General features: G+C 54.7%; 1 protein-coding gene across 23 annotated transcripts in view; it reads right to left on the reverse strand.

Annotated features, from left to right (window-relative positions):
• Window positions 1-23,331, reverse strand: part of LOC133212480 (protocadherin gamma-C5-like) — a 156,224-nt gene that overhangs the window by 13,848 nt on the left and 119,045 nt on the right. For 14 of the 23 annotated variants that reach the window (XM_061353963.1, XM_061353958.1, XM_061353952.1 and 11 more), the window contains one exon: window positions 5,564-5,622. In XM_061353963.1, coding sequence (XP_061209947.1) covers window positions 5,564-5,622 — 59 coding nt within the window. The other 9 variants (XM_061353960.1, XM_061353975.1, XM_061353973.1 and 6 more) reach the window with 9 other exon arrangements.

A 23,331-nucleotide genomic window follows, 5' to 3' on the forward strand; every position in this document is an offset into this window, starting at 1 on the left:
CCCCTGGTGTGGCTTGAGGCCTTTTCCTCTTGTCCTGTCACTTGCTGCTCAGGAGTAGACCAACATCCACCTCAGTACAACATCTTCTCAGGTAGTTATAGAGATCAGTGAGGTGTCCCCTGAGCCTCTTTTTCTCCACATTAACACCCCCAGTTCTCTCAGCTGCTCTTCATAAGACTTGTAGTCTGGGACCTCACCAGGGTTCTTGCCCTTCATCAGCCACGCTCCAGCACCTCAAAGCCAGGAGCCTCTGAATGTTCTTCAACCTTTCCTAATTCAAGACCCACCAAGGCAAAACCAAACCTGGCAGACTCAACCATCTGGCCCTTGCTGAGCTTCTGTGGTTCCAAACCATCCTGTGATTCTATGAATGCAAACCAGGCAGAAGCAGCAGTAATTTTAGCCCAAAAACTATTGCACCTTTTTTGGTTCACCTGCAAACATGGTGGAACCTCACCTGGCAAAGAGAACACCACTTCTGGCTTCAACCCTTGAGTGCATTTGGGATGGAAACCTGAGGATTGCAATTATGTCCTAAACTTCCCAGTGTGGTAGTTGCTCCTGCTGCTTCTCTTGACACTGTCAATGGGAATCCTGCACAGCCCAGAAGTGCCAGCAGTCACTCCTAGGGCTCCTGACCTTCCCTGACCCATGATGACACTACTGCAGTGTGCATCCTGCTAGCTGCATGTTCTCCAGGTGACCCTGTCCTGATGCCTGTCTCCTGACTTCTGCAGGCTGCCCAGCATGTGCCCATTTTCACTAGTTTCCAGTGAAAGAGTAAACAGAAGGCAAATCCATCAGCATTTCCTTATACATCCCTACTGGTTGCATCCGTGCATGTCCTTTACAGCGCTTGCTACTGTGTCCACTATAACATTACACAAACTTGCAATATAAATTCCCAAGGGGTTACAACACCCACAAACTCCCCTATGGCTGCTGGGTTAGCACATATTTCTTTTTAGGAAGGATGTGGTAAACCTTCATCTGTGGCCAGTTGTCTTTCTGCTGTGTAAGTCCATAAACATCCATGTTTCCCTCTCTCTATCCTCTGCCCCAGGATGTCCCACATCCCTCTGCTCTGGGATGTCCCACGAGACACACATACAGGGTCCCACTGGCAGAGCATGTCCTGGTACAGTGGGGTGTCATGCAGGACCTCCTAATGACCCCAAACATACACCAAAAGCCCCCAAGGCTGCATGTTGTGAGGCCCAAGAATGCTTCTGAGAGCTTTAAGCACCATATTGGGGTACCTTTTTCCCCTCCCTGTCCCCCACCACACACAGGCAGGCTGCTGCTAGTCCTACAAGCCCAATTTCTGGAGCTGTTCTGTGTAACCCAAACAAAAAAACCTCATTTCCTTCATGGCTCTTCGGTGGGCACTGCTGCAGCATCCCCACTGTCAGCCCCAAACCCCTTCTGTTGCACTTTCCTTCCTCCCACTGCACAGGCAGGGGATGATGAACCTCACTATTAGCTGTGTTGGGGCTTGGAGGGGGAGTCTGCCTCGCAACAGCATTGGAAAGCATTAACACAGGGAGATTCAGGATTGGAGGGGATAAATGAGGGGGGAGGTGATGTGTGTGAAATGGCACTTTATATCTTCCTTGTATGCTTAGCTCCTCCCTCCCCTGGAGTGACCAGGGATTCTCATACTGCTTTTCACCTCCTTACAAGTCCCCCCACCATGGTCTCTGGTGTGTCTGCTGCCTGTGATCTCCTTCTACCTTGCCCACATGGCCTGAGACTGTCCCCACTCTTCCCATTATCTGCTGAGAACATACCAGTTCTTCCCAGCCCTGGATGTCTCACCCTCCCATGCCCACCTGTGAGCAACACAGAGCCCTCCCCACTCCTCCAGGCAGGAAAACCTGACTTGATCCTGGTGTTTTCCTGCATAAACCATCACACAGAGACCAAAACAAAGAGCTACCGGGGTCAGGCAAGTACCGGGAACATGCGAGGCACAAGCCTGGTCTCTCTTTCTTTGGCAACTAGTGACAAAGCAACAAGACGGGTCCTTTGTACCAGTCCCAGTCCCTGCATTCTCCCCCCACATGCCACCCCACTCCCTCCCCGGGAAACCCCAGGGGATGTCCTGCAACACTGCCAGACTGTACGTCTACTTCACTTAGGACAATTCATCGCTGTAATCTCCAGTACAGCCACTGATCTGATTTGTCTGGGAATAGCATCTGCTGCTTGGTATCATTCTGTATTCATCCACATTTGCCCAGAGACAGCATGGGTGTTTTTTTGCTTTACAAAACAAAGTAAAACCATCATGAAATTAATTCATTTATATCTATTCTCCTGTTTCTTCACAACAAGATTAACTGAGAATTGCTCTACTCAGGTCTGACTCCCTGCCATATTTTCAGAGGATATTGGCTGAGCTCTTATTTCCTTAAGCGTGTGCACCAGAGCTCTCCTGCACTTCAGGACAAAGAACAAAGTCTCTTTGTTGTCCCATAACAGCGATATATGGGATCGAGAGACGGTCCCTTACTGAGCTTACCCGGAGTTTTGCCTGGTTCCCAGTGCTCAGAGACATGTGGGATTTGTTTCAGTGGGCAGAATTATGCTGAGAAAAGACAGAATTCTTCCTTCTCCAATTCCCATGAAGACAGCAAAGGAGAAATCACAACATGAGTTTAAACCTGCTTTCTGGTTTAGGGTCAATGCAGCACTCCGGGATCCATTCAAACCACAAGCCTAAGCTATCTTGTCTTTATTGCTATTTAATTTGGGTCAGACAAATACAGCTAAAAGCATGTCCTGTTTTTACCTTTTCATGTAATAGGTGGCCTGCATTCCCCAAGCTCCAAGCAGAGCCCTGTAGTTCAGAGGGCTCATGGTGTGAGCTAACATTGGAGAGAGTAACAGCAGGCAGGACTCAGGCCCTCAACCTCTTTATTACCTACACTACCAGCCACTGCCTGGGGAATTCACACATTAGACATCAAAACGCTGGGAAGAGCACAACGGGGAGCAGACTGCTCTCCAGGATTTGCCTGTTTGATGTCTAGGAAGACATCAGGGCTGGGCACTGAACATATGATACCACTTTCTATTCCCTTCCTTTACTATTGTGGCACAGGTTTAGAATAAGAACATCTCCCTCAATTTAACTTAAAAACAGGATAAAAGAAACAAGGAAAATAATTTTTTTTTTCCTTTTTTCAAAAAAGAGAGCTGTTTCATTGCAAACGTGGCGCCTGCACACAGGCAGGCGGGGAAAGCAGCAGGAATTAAAATCCACTGAGTTATTTCAGTACCAGCCTGTACGAGCAGGCTGTACGTACAAAGCCCTTCTCCAAACCCAAGGGCCAGCCTGGGAAGCCCATATTACAGGAACCCCTAACACAACAGCACTGACATGAGCTCCTAGCAGCTGTTCAGGGACTACTGTGGGCACCCAGGTCACAGATCACCAGGGGTAACATCACGGCTCATGCAGCAGAACCAACACATTGGGTAGTTTAGCTCTCTGAGGCTGTCTTTCCTCCTGCCCTTTCTCTTCCCACCCCACGTGCTGCTGCTCCCTCTTAGGCACTGCAAAGGGGCTGGAGATGTAGAGCTTTAGCCAGAGGCTGGGGTGAGAGTCACTGCCCCATGACCTGAGAAGAGGTTCCTGTCACTGAGTTAAGTAGGTCTGGACTGCATCAGATCTGTGCCTTGATGAGCACCAGCATGATGCTAGAAGAGGGGGCAATAGAGCTTGCTTTGATGGAGCTCATTTACTTGCTTCTGTAACAAAGCTATTACAGCAGCTCTGGTGCACTTCTGTATTAACAGAGCTTTGTTAATTGTCATTGGAACTAGAGCGTAAATGGACAGAAAGACACTTCCTGATTAAAATGTTGTCAGTGATGGGGAACCCAACAGACCTCTGAGAGAACTATTCCAGCAATGGCCTTGTTTTAAAGTCCACGGCTGGTTTCTAGTAGGAATGCTTTACTTCAAAGGCTCACTCCATTTTAGCCTTGTCAGCTAGAAGATCCCAGTAACAAAGCTTAATCACTGCAACAAGTTGGCTATAGCAGGCTTTTCATTTTCTGTTAAGCTAAATTATCAAGCCAGACCCAGGCAAAGACTCAGACACAAGCAGCTGCCACATATGTTTTACTGCAAACTCCAACACTAAAATCCAAGACCCAACACTCCCTGTGGCACCATGTAAACCTCCACAGGAGCTGCCCAAGTGACCACCAGGAATGACAAAGCACAGAGGTACGAGCTTCTCTCTTTTCCACAGCCAGCCAAAGAAGCACATTATCCAAATTTACTCCTGACTGCTCCAAGGGTGTAATCCTTCAGTTTGCCCTCCCAGAATATACTGTTTTCACATGTAAGTTATCCTGGAGGTAGTTTCATCATACACAATAACTTCTGGTCTGGTTGAAGTATACACAGAGGAGGGTGGACTCCAAGTTTAAATCCTTTCTTACCCTGATGGTACTCAAATAAGCTCACCCTTTGAAGAGGATCCCTGCCTCTTGCTTATGGATCAGGAGGGAAGACAGCAAAAGTGAAGGGCACCTGCTCAACATTTTCTTATCAATGCTTTCTCACCATGGGCCAAGAAAAGCAAACTGCTGGGCCAGAGGCAAAAGCACACAGTCACGAGAGGGGTACTTTTTGGAGGGAGGTCTCTACTCTGCAGCCCCAGCTTCTTATCTTTTTGACACCACATGCAAAAACTCAGACATGGCTTTGACAGCAAGACCAGACCTTAGGAAATATCCTCCCTGTGAGTCTCCTGAACCATTAATTTCTTCCTTAGCCTCCCCCTGCCCAGTTGCCCAGCTCCAGTGGGAAGCATGGAGAGTGTTCCTCACCTGAATAAACCATCCCATGTTGGTGATAGCACTTCCCAAGGAATTCAAGAAAGGTTTCAAACTTCCCAACAGAGCTGGATCCAGGGGTCCCAACCCTGATTCAGCCAGACTAGTTCACAGGAGAAAGCACATAGAGCAGCATTTCATGAGGGATCTGATCTTAGATGTGGCTGGGGCATGTTTCTCTAGAGGGGCCTCTGGGGACCTGGGGCTCAGTCTCTGGCTGCCATAGGGGCTTACACAGCCAGAGCAGGCAATACCCTTCAGCAGCACAGAGCCTGAGGCTCCGTGACTGGTAAAGGAACTCATGGTGATTTCTAATGGCATCTGTTCATGGGGAGGAATCAAGATTCTGGACTCAGAATCTAGTCTAAATGCTCAAAATGTGTTTCAGAGAAGAAACCTTTCTCTGTGAAGCATGTTTTCCAGTCTCCTAATCATCTCACAACTTTACCTGAAGGTCCCTCTGGCACCTGACAATCCTTGAGCTGCAGACACCAAAACCAGACACACCATTGCAAACAGCAGCTCACACCACCACAAAACAGAGCTGGCCCAGAAGCAGCACTCTTTCTGACTCTTTAGCTGAACAATTCTAGCAGTGACAGGGAACACCCATTCTCAGAGCTACCAGTCAAGGACTTTCCAGCCGTGAAAGTGGCATGCAAAGGGAAGAAGCATTCACCAGACATATACATGAAGATAGAGGCACTTACCCACTGGTTCCAGGTCTCTGGGTCTGAGAGAAGCGCCAGTCTGTGTTAGGCTGAGGTTGCTGCAAAGAAAATAGAAGAGTTTTAGTACCTCCATTCTTGATTTGAAAATGAAAACGAACTGATCCTGGATTATTTCAGTGTGGAATATCAGCGTGTTCCTTCCAAGTAAAGCAAATCAATTAAACAAAAGGAAAGCTCCCCATCCTCCTTTCTTGAGGATTTCTGAACCAGCATGAATACTGAAAAGCATGAAAAAAACTATTCAGCAAATAATCTTCCACAGCAGCTCAGGAAACCAGGCTGTGAAAGAAATGAAGCATGAAATAAACTGATAAGAGCATCAATTCATCAGGAGTGATGGTACCAAAGTAATGAGCTTGGAGGAGCAAGGGAGTGGGGGTGGTAGCTGATACTGAGAAAGGTGCTTTTAATGCCAGAAGGTAAAATGGAAACAGACCTTCCTAATCTGTCCTTCTTCTGTTCTTAAAAAGGCCTGCCTCAGGATCCTGATCTCACACATTGTATTTGAATGACTTTTCCTAGATGTTGTGCCCTCAGAGCATTACAATATTTTTCTGTCCACAAAGAAAAAGAATGAACTTCCGACAGCAAAAGAAAAAGCATTATTTGTTTAGGAGACACAATCAACTTTGGACACAGCAGCACACTTCATTAATAAGCCCCCGTATCACTTTCTGCCTGTGTTATTCCACCATCAAACAATGGACATTTTGTAAATAAGGAAGGACATGAAGCAAGCTTGTGTATTCCTGTTTGAATCACGCCTTTGTGAAGAGCACTAAATAGCAGAACTGTTTGCTGTCTGGAAGACACATACTTCCGAGAATCATAATCTCCTTAATTAACTCCAGAATGATAACATGCGACCTGGAAAGAACAGCATTTCTCTCAGTTACCTTCTGAATGAGCAGTTCATCATCCATACAGCGGAACATCTACTTTATAGGATTATTCTGCTTGTACATGCAATTACTAAGGAAAAGTGAAGATGGGTAAAGCTGACCTAGATTTTGATTTAGTAAATGTGATTTCACTAATTTCTCCACAGCTTTGATGATTCTGATGAAAGAATATATTAGAATAAATTACTCCCCTAAAATAGAGGCCCTATTGGTACCCAAGTGGCATGCAAATGAAGCTGTTTAAACACTTGCCCTTCAGATTTGAGATACACATTTCTGCACACAGAGTCCTGCACTAGATAAGCCCTTCTCAATCTGTATTTTGAATTCCTGTCATAATTACTACTTTCAAATTTAGGGCAGGCATTTATGACACAAAATTACTTTACTTTTTATATCCCAGCGTCATAAAAGCTACAGCTAAACACAGTCACCTACATCCATATTTAGACATCTGAATATGAATGGCTACAGTCTCTGCTAGCCCAAGGGCACGTAAGGTCACCAAGATGCTTGCAAAAAATGTCACTATGTTCAGTGCTGAATAGTGAATTCAGCCCCTTGCTCAGAATAACCAAGCTGGAAATGACCCCTTGCCAGAGAACAATCAGTATTTAATAACACTTGGGGGTTAAGAAAGGAGAAATACCTACAATACACCTCTAAACCAAAGCAAAAGAAACACCAACAAACTTTGCTTTCAGATAATCTTGTATGCCATGCAGAATCATAGAACCATAGAATAGTTTGGGTTGGAAGGGACCTTCAAAGGTCATCTAAGTCCAACCCCCCTGTAATGAGCAGCAGTTAAAAGAATCAAAAAGTTAAACACCCCCCCAAATCATATTCCTGACCATGCTAAGAATCACTTTAAAAAGAAGAGTACGAACGGTGCCAAGACACTCCAGCTCTACAAACACACAGTCTCTGATTTTGTAGTGCTGCCCACCCCCTTCCCCACTTCCACCAAACCGAGCCAAAGCTTTCACCTGCCACTTCCCAGAAGGTGACAGTGACACATGCTCCCTGAAGCCACCTTCTCAGGTAGAAGGACAGACAGAGAACAGCCAACTGGCCTGGATATTACCAACCATTGCACTTAGCAGACAGGACAGCAAGAACCACCCCCCCTTTCTTACCCCATCGCAGGGACTTGCTAAGGTGCTGGTCACCTGCTCATAGGCAGCCACAGTCTCTGCAGTGCTAGAATGGCTGAAAGGTTTTACAAAGAGGAAATCACTCTGGTCAGACATGGGCGAAAAACAAGAGGTGTAATTCTGTGCCTGGGAGGTCAAGCCCGCTCCTCCCACGTCCAGGTACTTGATGAAGCCATCTGGCTTCATTTGCCCACGGAAATGGGAGGCAGGTTTGCTGCCAGTCCCTCGGCAGCAACCCGCAAAGGTCCAGCTGGCAGTGCCAGCTTTGAGACACCGGGCAGCTGCCACAGCAAACATCACACAGGACACAAGGGAAATGGAAACCAAGGAGATGATGAGGTAAAGAGTTAGGTTGGTATCCTTGGGAGAAGATTTGGGAAGGTCCAAGGACTTGGAAAAGTCCTGCACACTGTTTTCCTCTGGAGAAATTACTATTACCACAGAGGCTGAGAGCGATGGTGTCCCATTGTCCCTCACTTCAACCACCAGCCTGTGGGGATCTTCTGACTCCCTGAGAGCCTGTGCAACCCTTATCTCTCCAGAGCGGCGTTCCACTTGAAAAGGCAAAGCCTCAGCAGTCTCCTGCAGCTGGTAGGACAGCCAGGCATTATGGCCACTATCAGCATCAACAGCTACAATTTTGGTGACCAGATAGCCAGGTTCTGCCAAGGCCGGGATGGTTTGGTGGAAAGCAGAGCCCTTAGGGACAGATGGATAGACAATGGTGGGGGCATTGTCATTCTCATCCAGGACAAACACATGGACCACAGCAGTGCTACTCAGTGCAGGAGACCCACCATCCTTCACCTCCACAGGCACCTGGAACACCTTGTCCTGCTCATAGTCCAGAGCTCGCACGGTGTAGATGGTGCCGTTGTCCTGGTCTATTCGGAAGTAGGTCGAGATGGGTATATCCTGCACCCCATTGTCCAAGATGGAGTAAGACAGCTTGGAGTTGCTACCCTCATCAGGATCAGATGCTGACATTGAAAAGACAGAAGTTCCAGGAAGGGAGTTTTCCTGAACGTGAGCTGTATCAAAAGGGCTGCTGAAGTTTGGTGCATTATCATTCACGTCAGCGATTTGGAGGTAAAAGGTTTTTTGGGTAGCCCTCTGTGGGAACCCTGAATCCACAGCCCTCACTGTGATATTGTATCCACTGGCCTTCTCCCGATCAAGGGGACCATTTGTAACCAGGGAGAAATGCTCTTTAAAAGATGACACCAGTTTAAATGGGAGCTCTTTTGCTATCTGCAAACGGACCTGCCCATTGTCACCAGAATCGCTGTCCTTCACACCAATGAGGGCAATCACAGTGCCAGGGGTTGCATCCTCCTGCACTGGGCTGGAGAGAGAGGTCAGCACGATCTCTGGGCTGTTATCGTTGATATCAATTAATTCCACTCGCAGGTGACAGTGTCCTTCCATGGCTGGAGATCCCTTGTCCCTGGCTCGAACCGCAATCTCATAAGCACTGGATTCCTCATAATCCAGGGGGGCTTTGGTTCTGATCTCCCCTGTCCGGGGATCTAAAGAAAACAGCTTAGTGAATTTACCAGGTGAATTATTGCTTGTTTTAAAAGAATATTCCACATCCCCGTTGGGACCTTCATCCAGGTCAGTAACATTCAGCTTGGTGACTAGAGTGCCCACCGGTACATTCTCCTCCAGCTGTACCTTGGATATAGGTGGATCACAAACAGGAGGGTTGTCATTTGCATCCAGGACATGGATGGTAACCTTGGCAGTGCCAGATTTCACCGGATTCCCTCCATCCAGGGCTGTCAGTGTTAAATGATGAACAGGCACTTTCTCTCTATCCAGTGCTTTTTCAAGTATGATCTCGGGCATTTTAACCCCATCTCCCCTCATGTTGACACTCAGGGCAAAATGCTCGCTGGGGCTGAGTTCATAGGTGGAGATGGAGTTGGAGCCCATATCCGGGTCTTCTGCTACCTCCAAGGGTAGCCGAGTCCCAGGGTTGGCTACCTCGGTGATCTCCAAGACCACCTCTGGTTTAGGGAACTGGGGCGCGTTGTCATTCACGTCGAGGACGTCCACCTCAATACGGTGGAGCTGGAGGGGGTTCTCCATGACGAGCTGGAGGTGTAGGGAGCACGTGGGGCTCTGCCCACACAGTGCCTCCCGGTCCAGCCTCCTATCAAGGAGCAACACGCCCGCCGCTAAGTCCACCTGGAAATGCCGCTGCCCCCCCTCGCTCACCAGCCGCAAGTTGCGAGTGGCCAGGCTCTGCACCTCCACCCCTAGGTCCTTGGCCAGGTCGCCCACCGAGGAGCCCGGCTCCCGGTCCTCGGGCACGGAGTAGCGGAGCTGGGCGCTGCTGGGAGCCGGCAAGCAGGAGAGAGCTGCGAGCAGCAGCGGGAGCTGCCATGGCCATCCCCGTTCCCCAGGCATCCCGTGCCGGGTCTGCGAGCGGAGCAGCGCGGAGCGGAGCGGCGGCGGCTCCGAGCAGCCTCCCCCGCCTCCCCGCTGCCAGCCCCGGCAGCCGCCGCCGCGCCAGAACCCCGGTGCCCCGGGGGGTCCGAGCGGGTGTTGCAGGGAGGAAGCCGCCGCCGGAACCGCCGGAGCCGGGCAGAGAGGGATGGAGGGGGTTTGTGGGGGGGTGATCGCAGCCCGGCCGGCTGAGCCGCTTCTCGGCACGCAAAGGCACACAAAGTCGGCGAGCGGAGGGGATGGAACGAGTGACAGTTTTACGTCTCTCCACAGCCCCCTCCTCCTCCTCCTCCTCCTTTTTCTCTCCCTCCTCCTCCTCCACCGCCTTCCCCAAAATACGCACGGAGCAGCTTCCCCCCCCCAACCCCAGCCCCGCCGCCGCCAATCCGCCCTCGCAGCGCCGGGAGGGCGCCGGGGACTCCCGGCAGCGGCAACCCCCGCTCAGCTCCGCCCCGCCCGGCTGCTGGCAGCGGGCTCCGGCGGGCACAACCCCCCCCCCCCCCCAAAAGCGGCTGGGGGTGCCGCATCCCGAGCCGGTTCTGTGCCAAGCCCCGCAGGTGCCGTGGCGCTGCGGTCGGGACAGACTCACATGTCACATGCTCCCGAGCTCACCTCTTTGCACAGGGTGGCATCCGGCAGGTTGGCACCGGCTGGACCCGCGGAGGGTTTCACAAACATGAACTCGCTGATGTCCGATACCGGCGAAAAGCAGGAGCGATAAAGCGGGGCGGGGGGGGCCGTGGCTGTCACCTGGACGCCCATCACCGTGTCCCCTTGCTTAGGCTCATAATGCCAGCGCCCAAAAATGTGGCTGGGAGGGGGCTGAAGCGTATTCACGCTTTCCACGCAGCAGTTCTGGTTGGAAGATGCTGAGCCCCGCCGGAGGCACCGCACACCCAGTGTGACCAGTCCCACCAGTGAAATGGTGGAGATGAGCACTAGGGACACAATCAGGTAAAGGGTAATCGTGGGTAAGCCCCCACCATCAGTAGCACGAGCCTCAGAGCCCTGCAAGGCCTCTGGACCCTTCTCCTCCACCAGCACCACCAGTGTGACTGCTGTGGAGAGTGGGGGCTCCCCAGCATCCCGGACCACCACCAGCAGTTCGTGCTCAGAGGCATCCGTCTCCTGTAGGGCCCGTGTGATCCAGATCTCCCCGGAACGCAGGGTCACACTGAAAAGCCCTGGGTCTGTGGCTTCAGCGAGGTGATAGGAGAGCCAGGCATTGAGGCCAGAGTCCGCATCTATTGCCACCACCTTGGTGATGAGAGCAGGAGAGTTGGTGAAGGGGGAGATTCGGAACTGGGTAGCAGAGTCCTCCCCGGCCCTGGGGAAATGCACCTGTGGGGCATTGTCGTTCTGGTCCACTATAAAAATGTGAACCAGCGTCCTGTTCCTCAGGGCCGGGGAGCCACCATCGGAGACCTCCACATGGAACTGGAGATAGGTGGTCTGTTCATAGTCAAAAGGGAATTTGGCAGAGACCTGCCCACTTGTGGGATGTATGGAGAGGTAGCGAGTTGGATCCAGGCCTGGATCTGTCCCACCAGCTCGCAGGATGGTGTAGGAGAGGCGGGAATTCTGCTCCGAGTCAGGGTCAGCAGCAGAGATTGTAACCAGCACGCTGCCCACCGCATTGTTTTCTGCCACAAGCACTTCGTAGGATGCTTGCTCAAATTGGGGTGCATTGTCATTGACATCTGCCAGGACAATGGGCAAGATGGTGTGGCGGGAGAGTGGGGGCCTGCCCAGGTCAGAGGCAGAGATGGTGACGTTGTAGTAGGCAATATACTCCCGGTCCAAACGGGTACTGGTTAGCAGTGAGTACTGGTGCTCATAGTCCTTACGCAGCTGGAAAGGAAGATCTGGAGATAGATGACATTGGACCTTGCCCTGGTCACCCGAGTCCTTGTCTCTGACATGGATCACGGCCACCACAGTGCCTGGAGGTGCATCCTCACTCAGGGAGCTTGAGAATGAGGTAAGAATGACCTCTGGGGCATTGTCATTCACATCAGTGATTTCCACCACCACACTGCAGTGCTCCTCCATCGTGGGTGACCCCATGTCCTTGGCCTCCACTTCAATCTCATACACTGTTGCCTCTTCAAAGTCCAGGTTGCCCTGAACACGAATCTCCCCAGTTTGCTCATCGATGGCAAAGATCTGGCGTAAGGCAGCTGAATTGTGGCTGCTGAGGGAGTAGCGGATGTCTCCATTGGGCCCTTCATCCACATCGGTGGCATTTAATTTCACCACAAGGGTGCCCAATGGCGAGTTCTCCACCAAACGGGCTCCATACGATGGTTTGTCAAAGACTGGGTGGTTGTCATTGGCATCCAGGACCTGAATGGTGATGCGTGTCTTGCTGGACTTGGGTGGAGAGCCCCCATCTTCGGCTGTCAAGACCAGCTGGTGGAAAGCTCTGAGTTCCCTGTCCAGGGCCCTCTCCAGCACCAGCTCAGGGAACTTCCCACCATCTGTGCGTGCCTTCACGTTGAGGTTGAAGTTCTCATTGGCACTCAGGTGATAGGTCTGCAAGGTGTTGGTGCCCACATCAGCATCCTGGGCAGGCTGGATGGGGAAGCGGGCACCCAGGGAGGCCAGCTCATAGATCCGCAAGGAAACCTCATCACTGGGGAACACCGGGGGGTTGTCATTGATATCCAGGATCTCCACCTCAATGCGGTAAAACTCCACTGGGTTCTCAATGGCAAGTTTCAGGTGGAGGAAGCAGCGTGGGTTCTGCCCGCAGAGCTGCTCCCGGTCTATCCGCTCACTGACCATTATAACACCGGTGTTCACATTGACAGAGAAGTACTGCGAATCCGAGTCAGACAGTACCTGCAGATTAGCTGCCGCCAGTTTTGCCACATCGGTGCCCAGGTCCTTCGCGATATTGCCCACGAAGGCGCCCCGGGTGAGCTCCTCGGGGATGCTGTACCGGATCTGAGCAGAGGAGCTGTGCAGGAACAAACAGAAAGAGAAGACACGCGGCAGCCCCAGGGACCGGCCCGCCTTTCCCGCCCTCGGCATCCTTGCCGGGTGGGCGGCCGGGCCGCGCTCCCTTCCGCGCTCCGGGGCCGCGCTCAGCGCTCGCCGCTCCCATTCATTGTGCGGGGCGGACGCGGTCCACCGGGGGCGGGGGGCGCCGGGGCTCCGCGCAGCCGCCCCGCCATTGGCTCCGTACGCCGCACTGCTCCTCCAATCGCCGCTCTCCGTGCCCAGGACAGCAACAACGGCGCCAATCGCAACCCGCGGGCGGTTGCCGCGCGGCGCGAACCTGCGCGGCGCTTCCCCGAGCGGCGGCGGCGGCGGCGGCTCCGCGGTCCCCGCGCCAGGGCGGGAGCGAGGAGGGGGGGCCCCGGGGGAAGGCGCGGCACTGCCCTGTCCGGTCCGGTCCGGTCCGGCCCGGCGAGCCCCGCGCCGGCACCTCCTTCCCCCGCCCCTAGACTCTCACCTGGCCGCGGTCCCGCAGCGTACCGGCAGCGGAGAGGAAAGCCCCGGGTTCCCTCGGTAGGGTGGCGGGGCGGGGGCATGGCCGCAGGAAGGTGAAGTCGCTCCCCTCGGAGCCGGGGGAGAAGCAGGTGCTGTAGCACTGGGATGGGGAGTCGGTGGGTCGCAAGGTGACCTCCATGTACTTAAGGGTGCCGTCGGAGTTGAGCTGGAGCTTGGGGCTGGAGTGCTTGAAGAAGTCCCGGGACGGTGACTCATGGTGCCAGCAGCAGGGCGAGGCGGCAGCATGGCCTCTGCGCCGGAGGCACCGGGTGGCCAGGAGGGTGACGGTGGCGAGAGCCACAGTGCTAACGGCTGCCAGAGCGATGATCAGGTAGAGGGTTAGGTCCGGCTTTTCCTTGGCACCAGCCAGGAAGTCCCGAGGGCTGTAGCTCTCCTCCAGGGCTGCCTCCTCCAGGACCACAGTGATGGGGACAGTGGTGGAGAGTGGTGGGTCACCATTGTCCTTCACCTGGACAATAAGCTGCTGCGCTGTCATGTCAGTGTCTTTGAAGGTGCGTGCTGTCCGCACCTCCCCTGTGTACAGTGACACGTGGAACAAAGAGGGGTCAGTGGACTGTGGCAGCAGGTGGTATGAGAGCCAGGCATTATGCCCAGCATCTGCATCCACTGCTGTCACCTTGGTGACCAGGTAGCCTGGTGGGGCAGACAGTGGAACCCTCTGTGGTGCCGGGACATCGCTCTCACTGGCAGGGTGCAGGATGGTGGGGGCGTGGTCATTCTGGTCCAGCACGAAGATGTAGACAGTAACATTGGCACGGAGTGGGGGGGACCCCGAGTCCCGCACAGCCACAGAAACCGGCAGAACCTGCATCAGCTCAAAGTCAAAGGTGCGCTGAGCATAGAGGTTGCCATTGTCAGGGTTGATGTGGACGAAGGAAGAGGTGGGGGCACCCTGCACTTGCCCACTCTGTATGGAGTAAACAAGCCGGGAATTATCCCCGTCGTCAGGGTCTGAGGCAGAGACAGTGCACAGCAGGGAGCCAGGCGGGTTGTTCTCCAGGAGGAAAGCATCGTAGGAGGGCTGCAAGAAGCGGGGGGGGTTGTCATTCACATCAGATATGTTGAGGAGCAGCGTGAGCGTTGTGGTGAGAGCAGGAGACCCACCATCCTGGGCAATCAGCACCACTCCATACCGTGAGGTGGACTCTCGGTCCAGAGTCTCCCGGGTGACCAGGGAGAAGTGGTTCTGCAGGGACCTGATGGCAAAAGGCACATCAGAAGAGATCCCCAAACTCACATCCCCACTGGCCCCCGAGTCTCTGTCCCGTACGTTGAAGAGCCCCACGACTGTCTCCGGTGGGGTATCTTCTGGCACTGGGTTCAGCAGGGAAGTGACCAGGACCTCGGGGGGGTTGTCATTGGCATCCTCCACTTCCACTCGCAGTACACAGTGGCCCTCCATCTCCGGGACCCCTCCATCATGGGCTCGCACATAAATCTCATAGAAAGGTGATTCCTCAAAGTCCAGGGCCCCACTTATCCGGACCTCCCCGCTGCGGGGATCCAGGGCAAAAAGCCTCCGGACTGAGTCAGAAGTGTGAACCCCAAAGGAATACTGTATCTCCCCATTGGGACCCTCATCAGGGTCGGATGCATTGAGACGGAGGAGCAGAGCCCCCACAGGTGTGTTTTCCGGGACTTGCACCTTATACGTGGCACGGTCAAAGGTGGGTGCATTGTCATTGACATCCAGGACCAGAATTGTTATCTGTGCCGTGCCCGAGCGGGCTGGGCTTCCCCCGTCCATGGCTGTCAGGACCAGCTGCAGTTCTGGCTCCTCTTCCCGGTCCAGGGCACGCTCCAGCACCAGCTCCGGGAAGAGTTTGCCATCCTGCTGCTGCTTGACGTCCAGGGAGAAGTGGGAGTTGGGACTTAGCCGGTAGGAACCTACAGCATTGGTGCCCACATCGGGGTCCTGCGCGCTCTCCAGGGGGAAGCGCGTAGCCACTGTGGCAGACTCAGCGATGCGCAGGGTGCGGTGAGAGGTGGGGAAGCTCGGGGAGTTGTCATTCAGGTCCAGGATCTCCACTTCCAGGCGGAAGAGCTGCAGGGGGTTCTCTGTCACCACCTGCACCGACAGCACGCAGCTGACAGCCGCTCCGCACAGACGCTCCCGGTCCAGCTGCTGGCTCACCACCAGCGCGCCACTGTCCAGGCGCACGGCGAAGTAGCGCTGGCTCTCCTCTGAGCCCAGGCGCAGCCTGCGACCCGGCAGCTCCTCCACCTTCAAGCCCAGGTCCCGGGCCACGTTCCCCACCATGGTTCCCACCTCCGACTCCTCAACCACCGAGTAGTGGATCTGCCCGGAGACCCAGCCCCAGCCGCAGAGCAAAAACAAACTCAGTACTTGCCATTTCCAGGCGGGTCGCTGGAGGCTGACTCTTTCCATGTCCGTGTGCGTCCGGCCTGGGACTCAGCAGGCTCTGGGGAGCTGAGAAAAAATCCCTGGGTCTCTCTCTTCCACGGCTTGGAAAACAGCTCCGGGGCTCCGGCAGGCTGCGGCTCCGGCTGTCAGCCTCTGAGCAGAGGGGGTGGGCTGGGGGAGGGGAACTGAATCACAGCCCCAGCGCGGAGGTGGGGGGGGGGGGGGGGGGGGAGAGAAGCAGATTTCTCCCCCCCCCGCTTCAGATCAGCGCCCAATTGGCCGGGAGCTCCGTCCCCTCTCAGCCAGGAGTTGCTATCAGGAGGTGCGGGAAGCAGGGGCCCGAGCCGGCGGCACCAGCAGGGCTGCCACCCCCGGCCTCCCCTCCACCAGCCTGAGTCACTTGCTCCCACAGCTCGCTTCTCGTTCGCAGGGAAACTGCACGTCCTGGTAGCCTGGAAGTTAGGTACAAGCCCTCCCTGTGTACTCCCCCTTCCACAATGGTGGCTTCACATCGCACCCACAGACAAAGGGCAGCTGTCACGAACACGGGCCAAAGGACTTTTCATGCCTGATGAAAAGGTACTTGTTAGAGCCCTGAGGTTTCAGGGGCTGTTCTCCCACTCCTTTTCCCCCCCTCAGCTAATGCTTTGGCCACTGCCTTCACCCCGTTACTGCCTCTGTAAGTGAGGTATCACTGCCACCAGTACCGCCATCAGCTAGGGGACCTCTCACCGAGACAGGAACACCCAGCTTTGCCAGGGTCCCGTGGGTGTTGGAAGAAGAAGGTGGGAAGGCAGAGCTGGATGAGCCATTCAAAGCCAGAATGCAATTGCTTCCCATGCACACCTGGCTGAATGCCACTTCTTCACCCTGGGACAAGGCAGGGGTCAACCTTCACAGTACCTAAGTCACTAACACACAGAGTCAGGCAACAAGCCCACCAGACCACCACCAGATTACAACATCGGGTCAGGATGTCACACTGGGAAGAAGGTCCAAGCATCCCACCTGGCAAACACACTTACTGAAATTCTGCTTTGCAGACAAGCAATCTCCTGGAGAGCAAAAGCAAGGTTCTCAGCCTTGCCTGTGGGAAGCATCACAGTAATTTCCCCCTCTCCCTGTATCAGAGGATGACGGCAAGCTACGGGGTGTTAGCTCAGTTCACATCCCTGCAGAAGCCTTGTGCAGTTACACCCTGGAGTCCTGTCCTCGGTGCACTCAAGACCACCCTGACCCCCCTTCAGTGCACATAGACCTTGGGGGGCTGGGGTCCATAGCAGTGCGACAGGCAGGGGACTCAGCTTCTGCCTGGAACCCTGCCTATCCCCAGTGCCTGGGCACAAAGGGGACCTGGGGGAACAGGCAAGAGAGGCTGGGAACACCTATGCACGGTGCACGGTGCACCGTGACAGGGACACCATACTTCTGGGAAATGACAGAGGCGGCGGAGATGCTCTGCAGCACATCCCCCCCATACACACACCCCCCACCCCCAGTCCAAGAGGCATGGGGCGGCACAACGCTGCTGCCAGTCAGGGAAAGACAGAGCAAGGAACCTCCCGATTAGTGCAGAACGCGGCCCGAGTCCCACCTACTGCCTGCGCTGGAAAGCGGGGAGGGGGGGGGAGGCGGCTGGGTGAGAGAGAAAAGACATTCTTAAAGGGCCAGAGCAGCAAAAAGCTAGACAGGTGGATTCCCTACGTCCAGAAACCAATACCTGCTTGGATGTACTCATTCCCTGAGGGCTTCTGATGGTGTCACCATCAAGTTCCAGTAACCTTGACTCTGGAATGTGCCCTGTCCCCATCCCAGGCAGAGTCCAGGCCAGCACACCTGGGTGACAGACATTGCCACTGGCAACACGGGGTGCAGAACCCCTGGAAAGGGGTTTGGTGCTGCTGCGGTGGCTCAGCAGAAGCCCTCTACGAAGCTCACATGGTCTGGGAGAACCCCCTCAGTGTCCCAAGGTGGCTCAGTCACCAAGGGGCTGGAGCAAAGGGCAGGCTTCACAAGGGGGATCCTGCTGTTGCTTGAGTCTGCCAAAGCCCGGGATGGTGATGATGGTGAGGCAGGAAGCGAATGGGATGTCTCGGATAGAGGAGATATCCCTCTTCCAGAAGGCCAGAACTCACCTGTAGAAAGGTTCTGACCAAGGCAACCCAGGTAGCTGAGAGATCAGGGCAGGATCCCTCAGGGCAGGACAAGCCACCTGCCGTAGATGGGGCCAGCACCATCCCCACTGCATTGGTTTGGGGGTCTGGCTGTTGCCCTGCAGAGCAAAGAAGTATAAAGCCTTTGCAGGCTTGACATGGTTCGTGGCACTGGGCTGAATCTTCTGTCACCAGAGAGACTGCAAATTCAGGGCTCAGTGCCAGCTGGAGCTCGAGTTACCACCTGCCCATTATCACCTCCTTCCTAATCATTTACTGTCCCCAGCCGCAGAGGCATCTTGCCAGGACCCTTTGGTGCAGGGGACATCCTTGCCCCCAGCTGTAGAACAGCCCACACAATACAGAGGAACACTTGCTCCTGCAGCTGCTGCAGCCATTCCCATCTGCCAGAAATCAGAAGTGCTGAGTATGAGCAGCGGGGGGGGGGGGGGGGGGGGGCGGGAAAAAAGAAAGCCATAAAAATAATTCTGAGAGGTTTCTGCCTCCGTCTGTGATTTGGCCGCAGTGAGCAGGCGGCACACGCAGCCTCACACCCGTGCACAGCTTCCGCTGCACCTCACTTCCTTCTGCTCTAAGGAACTGGTCATTCCTACTCACAGCCTCCCGAGGACGCATTACTGGCACCAACCACCTCGGAAACCCATCAGATGTCCCCCCGATTCCACTGGATCCACCACCCAGCCTCATCATAAAGGATCAAAGCATTGCTAGAATTGAAAGCTCTCAAATTAAGATGCACAATTCCCAGCGGGGAAGAAGCACAGAAGCTGCCTGCCATGCGCAAATGCCTTCCTGGCTACTGTTTGTTTAGTCAGGATATTAGACATCACCCAGAGATAGCATATGACAAATCATACAGAGCTTGTAATAGGGTTGTTTAAACACCACCTGCATGGAAGGCTCACCCATCCTGCTCAGAGCTACAATCCAGCATGATGGAACCCTGCAAGCTACTGGGGCAGTCTGCAATGCCACCCCCCAACACTGAAGTCAACATCATCACAAAACCTCTACAGAAACAAAATCAGAACCATCAGGAGTCAAACATAAAGCAAGACATGGATGGGAAGGACTGCTCTGTGGCCACAGACCATCAAACGGAGGAACCAGCCTTGTCCTTTGGCTTTGCATGCTACACCGTGGGAAGCAGCACACTGGTTTTCCAGTGGGATGGTGGCTTCCAGCCCCATTTGCACCACCAGCTCCTCAGCCCACACCAGAGCATGACGTAGAGTGGCGACGTTCCCCTCCCAGCCCCTGACCCCACCAAGTACTCCCCTCGTCTCTCATTTTGCAGAGGGAAGAATTTACCATTTGCAGCAAACTTTCTGCCAAGGAATTGCAAGTTATTGCAAGCTGATCTCAGCTTCCATCGGTTACTCATGCAAGGCGTACCCAAAACTGCATCTGAAAGACCTATGTTTGCTCACCTCAGCAAACTGACTCACTTGATCCTGCTCACTGCAGTGCAAATGTCATCAACACGATGGCTCATTTAACTCCAGAGAAGACCTGTTCAGCTATTGCTAAATGCTCTTCAGAGGCATGGCGCAACTGGATATTCCCCCCAACCCCAATCCACTATCATATGCATATGGCACAAGTGAACCATGGCTCTGCCCAGCACTGGGACACGCCAAGGAAGGAGCTACATTACCTCAGCAGGTGTGGGGAGACGGCTTGCAGTGCCCACAATCTGGTGGTACAGCCCTGGCTCACCATTCCTTATGGTGCTCTGGCGGCTCCCCAGGGGGCTGGAAGAGAAGGGCTTTTTACACAGGACATCACTCTGGCGAGAGTCTGTGGTGAGATACACCTGATGGTACAAGTTGGGTGGCATGAAGCCACCCCGCACAGCATCAACGTGGTGGAAGGGCCCAGGTGTCCTGTACAGGGTGCTCCTGGAACTGTTGTACAGCTCCTTGGACTGCCTCCACTTGTAGCACTTGAAGATGCCTACTGACAACATGGTGATGAAGAAAGCTGCTGACACTAAGATCACAGCCAGGATGAGATAGAAGGTCACATGCCTCTTGGGATCATTGGCAGGTGACACTTCAGTGAGATCAGTGAGCACCTCCTTGACCATCTCAGCCACAGAGATGGAGACAGTGGCACTGGCAGACAGCACAGGCTCCCCATGGTCTTTGAGCAGGATAACTAGGGTGTGCTGGAGAGCATCATCGTCCCGGAGCTGGCGGGCTGTGAAGATCTCCCCGTTGTGCAGCCCAACTGAGAAAAGGCTGGGGTCAGTGGCCTGCAACAGGGTATAGGAGATCCATGCATTGTACCCTGCATCTGAATCCACTGCCACCACCTTGGTGACCATGTGCCCGGCAGGAGTGCCTGGTGCCACCACATCAGTATAGGTGGCATTGGCATTGGGGTGAGGGTACAGCACAGTTGGGGCATTGTCATTGAGGTCAGTGACAAACACACTGACTGAGACATTAGTGGCCAGAGGTGGAGAGCCACCATCCTGGACCTGCACAGTCATGCTGAACTCCACCTGGTCCTCATGGTCCAGAGACGTGAGCAGGTAGAGGGTGCCATTCTCCCGGTTGATAGAGAAGAGGTGGCCTACATTGGAATCACCCTGCAAGAGGGTATAGGAGAGATGGGCATTGCGCCCAAGGTCTGGGTCTGTGGCGCTGACATTAAGAATGGGAATGCCAGGCATGTTGTTCTCCAGCACGTACACATCGTATGAGTCCTGGGAAGACTTGGGCGCATTGTCATTGACATCTGATACCTGCACCAGGATCTGTTTTGCCACAGACAAGGGTGGTGAGCCCGAGTCCTTGGCTGTGACAGTGATGTTATACTCTGATGTCTTCTCCCGGTCCAGAGCTGCTTTTGTTTTCAGTGTGTAGTAATTTTTGAGGGAGGAGCTGAGCATGAAGGGGATCCCAGGGGAAATGAAGCAGTTCACCAGACCGTTGTCATGGGAGTCCAAGTCGGTTACACTCAGCAGAGCTACGACCGTCCCTGGGGCTGCATCTTCAGGCACAGGGCTGTACACAGAAGTCACTGTCACCTCTGGAGCATTGTCATTCACATCCAAAACTTCCACCAGCACTTTGCAATGAGCCACACCAGGAACAGCACCCTTGTCTTTAGCCTGTAAGTAAATCTCGTACAGCTTTGTTTCCTCATAGTCCAGCTGTCCCTTGACCCTCAGCTCCCCTGTGGCCGAGTCCAGAGCAAAGAGTTCTCGTACCTTGGCAGGTGTGTGGCTGCTGAAGGAATAGATGATGTCTCCATTGGGCCCATCATCAAGATCATACGCACTAATCCTGGCAACCAAGGTACCACTGGGCGTATTCTCCCTCACACTTGCCTTGTAGGTGGATTGGTTGAAGACTGGAGCGTTATCATTGGCGTCCACGACATCAATGTGGATCTGCACGTGGGCCGACCGTGGCGGGCTGCCTCCATCCAGTGCGGTCAAGACCAAGTGCAACTCCCGTTGCTCCTCCCTGTCTAGCTCCTTCTCCAGCACCAGCTCTGCATACTTGCTGCCATCCACCCTCGTCTGCACGTCGAGCACAAAGTGGGGGTTGGAGCTGAGCTGGTAGGTCTGCAAAGAGTTAATCCCCACATCGGGGTCTTGCGCGCTCTCTAGCGGGAAGCGAGCTCCCGCCGCCACCGACTCGCTGATTTCCAGCCTCGCCTGGCTGCTGGGAAAAACCGGGTCGTTGTCATTGATGTCCTGAATCTCCACGGCGCCGCTGTACAGCTCCAGCGGGTTTTCCACCACGATCTCAAAGCTGAGGGAGCAGGGAGAGAGAGCTCCGCACAGCTCCTCCCGGTCGATCCGCTCGCTCACCAGCAGCGCGCCACTCGCCAGATCCACCCCGAAGTACTTCTTGCTGCCGCCGGACACCACCCGCAGCCGGCGTCCCGGCAGCCGCCCCAGGTCCAACGCCAAGTCGGCTACCACGTTTCCCACCGCGGAGCCTCTCCGCGCCTCTTCGGGAATCGCATAGCGTATAGCGGCGGAAACCCAATCGGAAACGCCGAACAAAAGCAAGAGGCTCAGTACCTGCCCCGTCGTCACCCCGCGGCTCCTTACAGCAACGCCGTTCATCGCACAAGACGGCCGCGCTCACCTCTTCGTCCCCCCGCCCCGGCTAGAAATCCTCAGCTCGCCCCGTCATGCCGCTGCCCAGCGCGCCCCGGGAAGCGGCGGCGGCAGGAGGACGGGCATTGCTTTCCGGGCTGCGCCGCGACTCCCTCCCGGGCTCTCTCTGAGACCGTCTGCGCCTCATCCCGGCTCCGAGCGGGGCCGGGCCGGCAGATCCCCCCCGCTCCATCATTGGCCGACAGCGGCACACACAGTCCCGGCCAATAACTGCACGGAGCGCAGGGCTACCGGAACCCCGCCGAGGGGCAGCGCCCGCCGAGAGGGAGCGCAGGGGCCCCGGTCCGAGGGCAGCGGGGTTCCAGCCAGTTGACCCCGAAGGGAAAGAGCATCCCTGCGAGAAACACGGCTGATAGGACAGCCGGGCTGGGAGAAGCAGTGTAGAAAGGGCACGGGGACTGCCGTGTGAGGGAAGGAAGGTCTAAGAGATGGATGACGCCAGAAAGAGAGGGATGGAAACGAGGGAGGGTGGGGATGTCCCGGGAAAACCTCGCTGGAAAGAAGCAGCGGGAACAAGAAGGGGAGGTGAAGAGGGTCGGCCGGGGTACACAGGGCGCCGGAGAAATCCAGCTCCGTGTCCTTTTGGATCTTCAGAATGCCGGTCCTGCCACCCAAGTACTTGGTCAGACCCTTCCTGATACCTCACGGCGTCTTGCCTTTGTGCCACCAAAGCAGCGTAGCCAGCAAAACGACACAGACTTAGTGCTGCCGAGTGATGAGCAGCTGCTCCGGCCGCATCACAGTCACCCCGCAGGGCAGACCCTGCTGCGGGGTTCCCAGGAGCACCTGGGATCGGCACCTCCTGTACCCCACACAGGCGCCCACTCCATGCCCCGTCACTATACCCGCAGGCATCTTTCCCTACAAATCGTAAAGTTCTCGGTTTAATACGCCCTCCTGCTCTCATCACCTCCCAGCTTGCTCCTTGGTATCTGTTTCCACCAGCCAGATGCAAGGAACTCACGGTCTGGTTCGCCGGGGTCGGGAGCGGTTCCCGTTCCCGTACAACAGCAGCCCAGCAGGCTGACGGTA

Source organism: Neopsephotus bourkii, unplaced genomic scaffold, assembly GCF_033783945.1.
Source record: "Neopsephotus bourkii isolate Nb327-2 ecotype Australia unplaced genomic scaffold, CSIRO-AGI_Nbou_v1 NB_716, whole genome shotgun sequence".
Classification (NCBI taxonomy): domain Eukaryota; kingdom Metazoa; phylum Chordata; class Aves; order Psittaciformes; family Psittacidae; genus Neopsephotus; species Neopsephotus bourkii.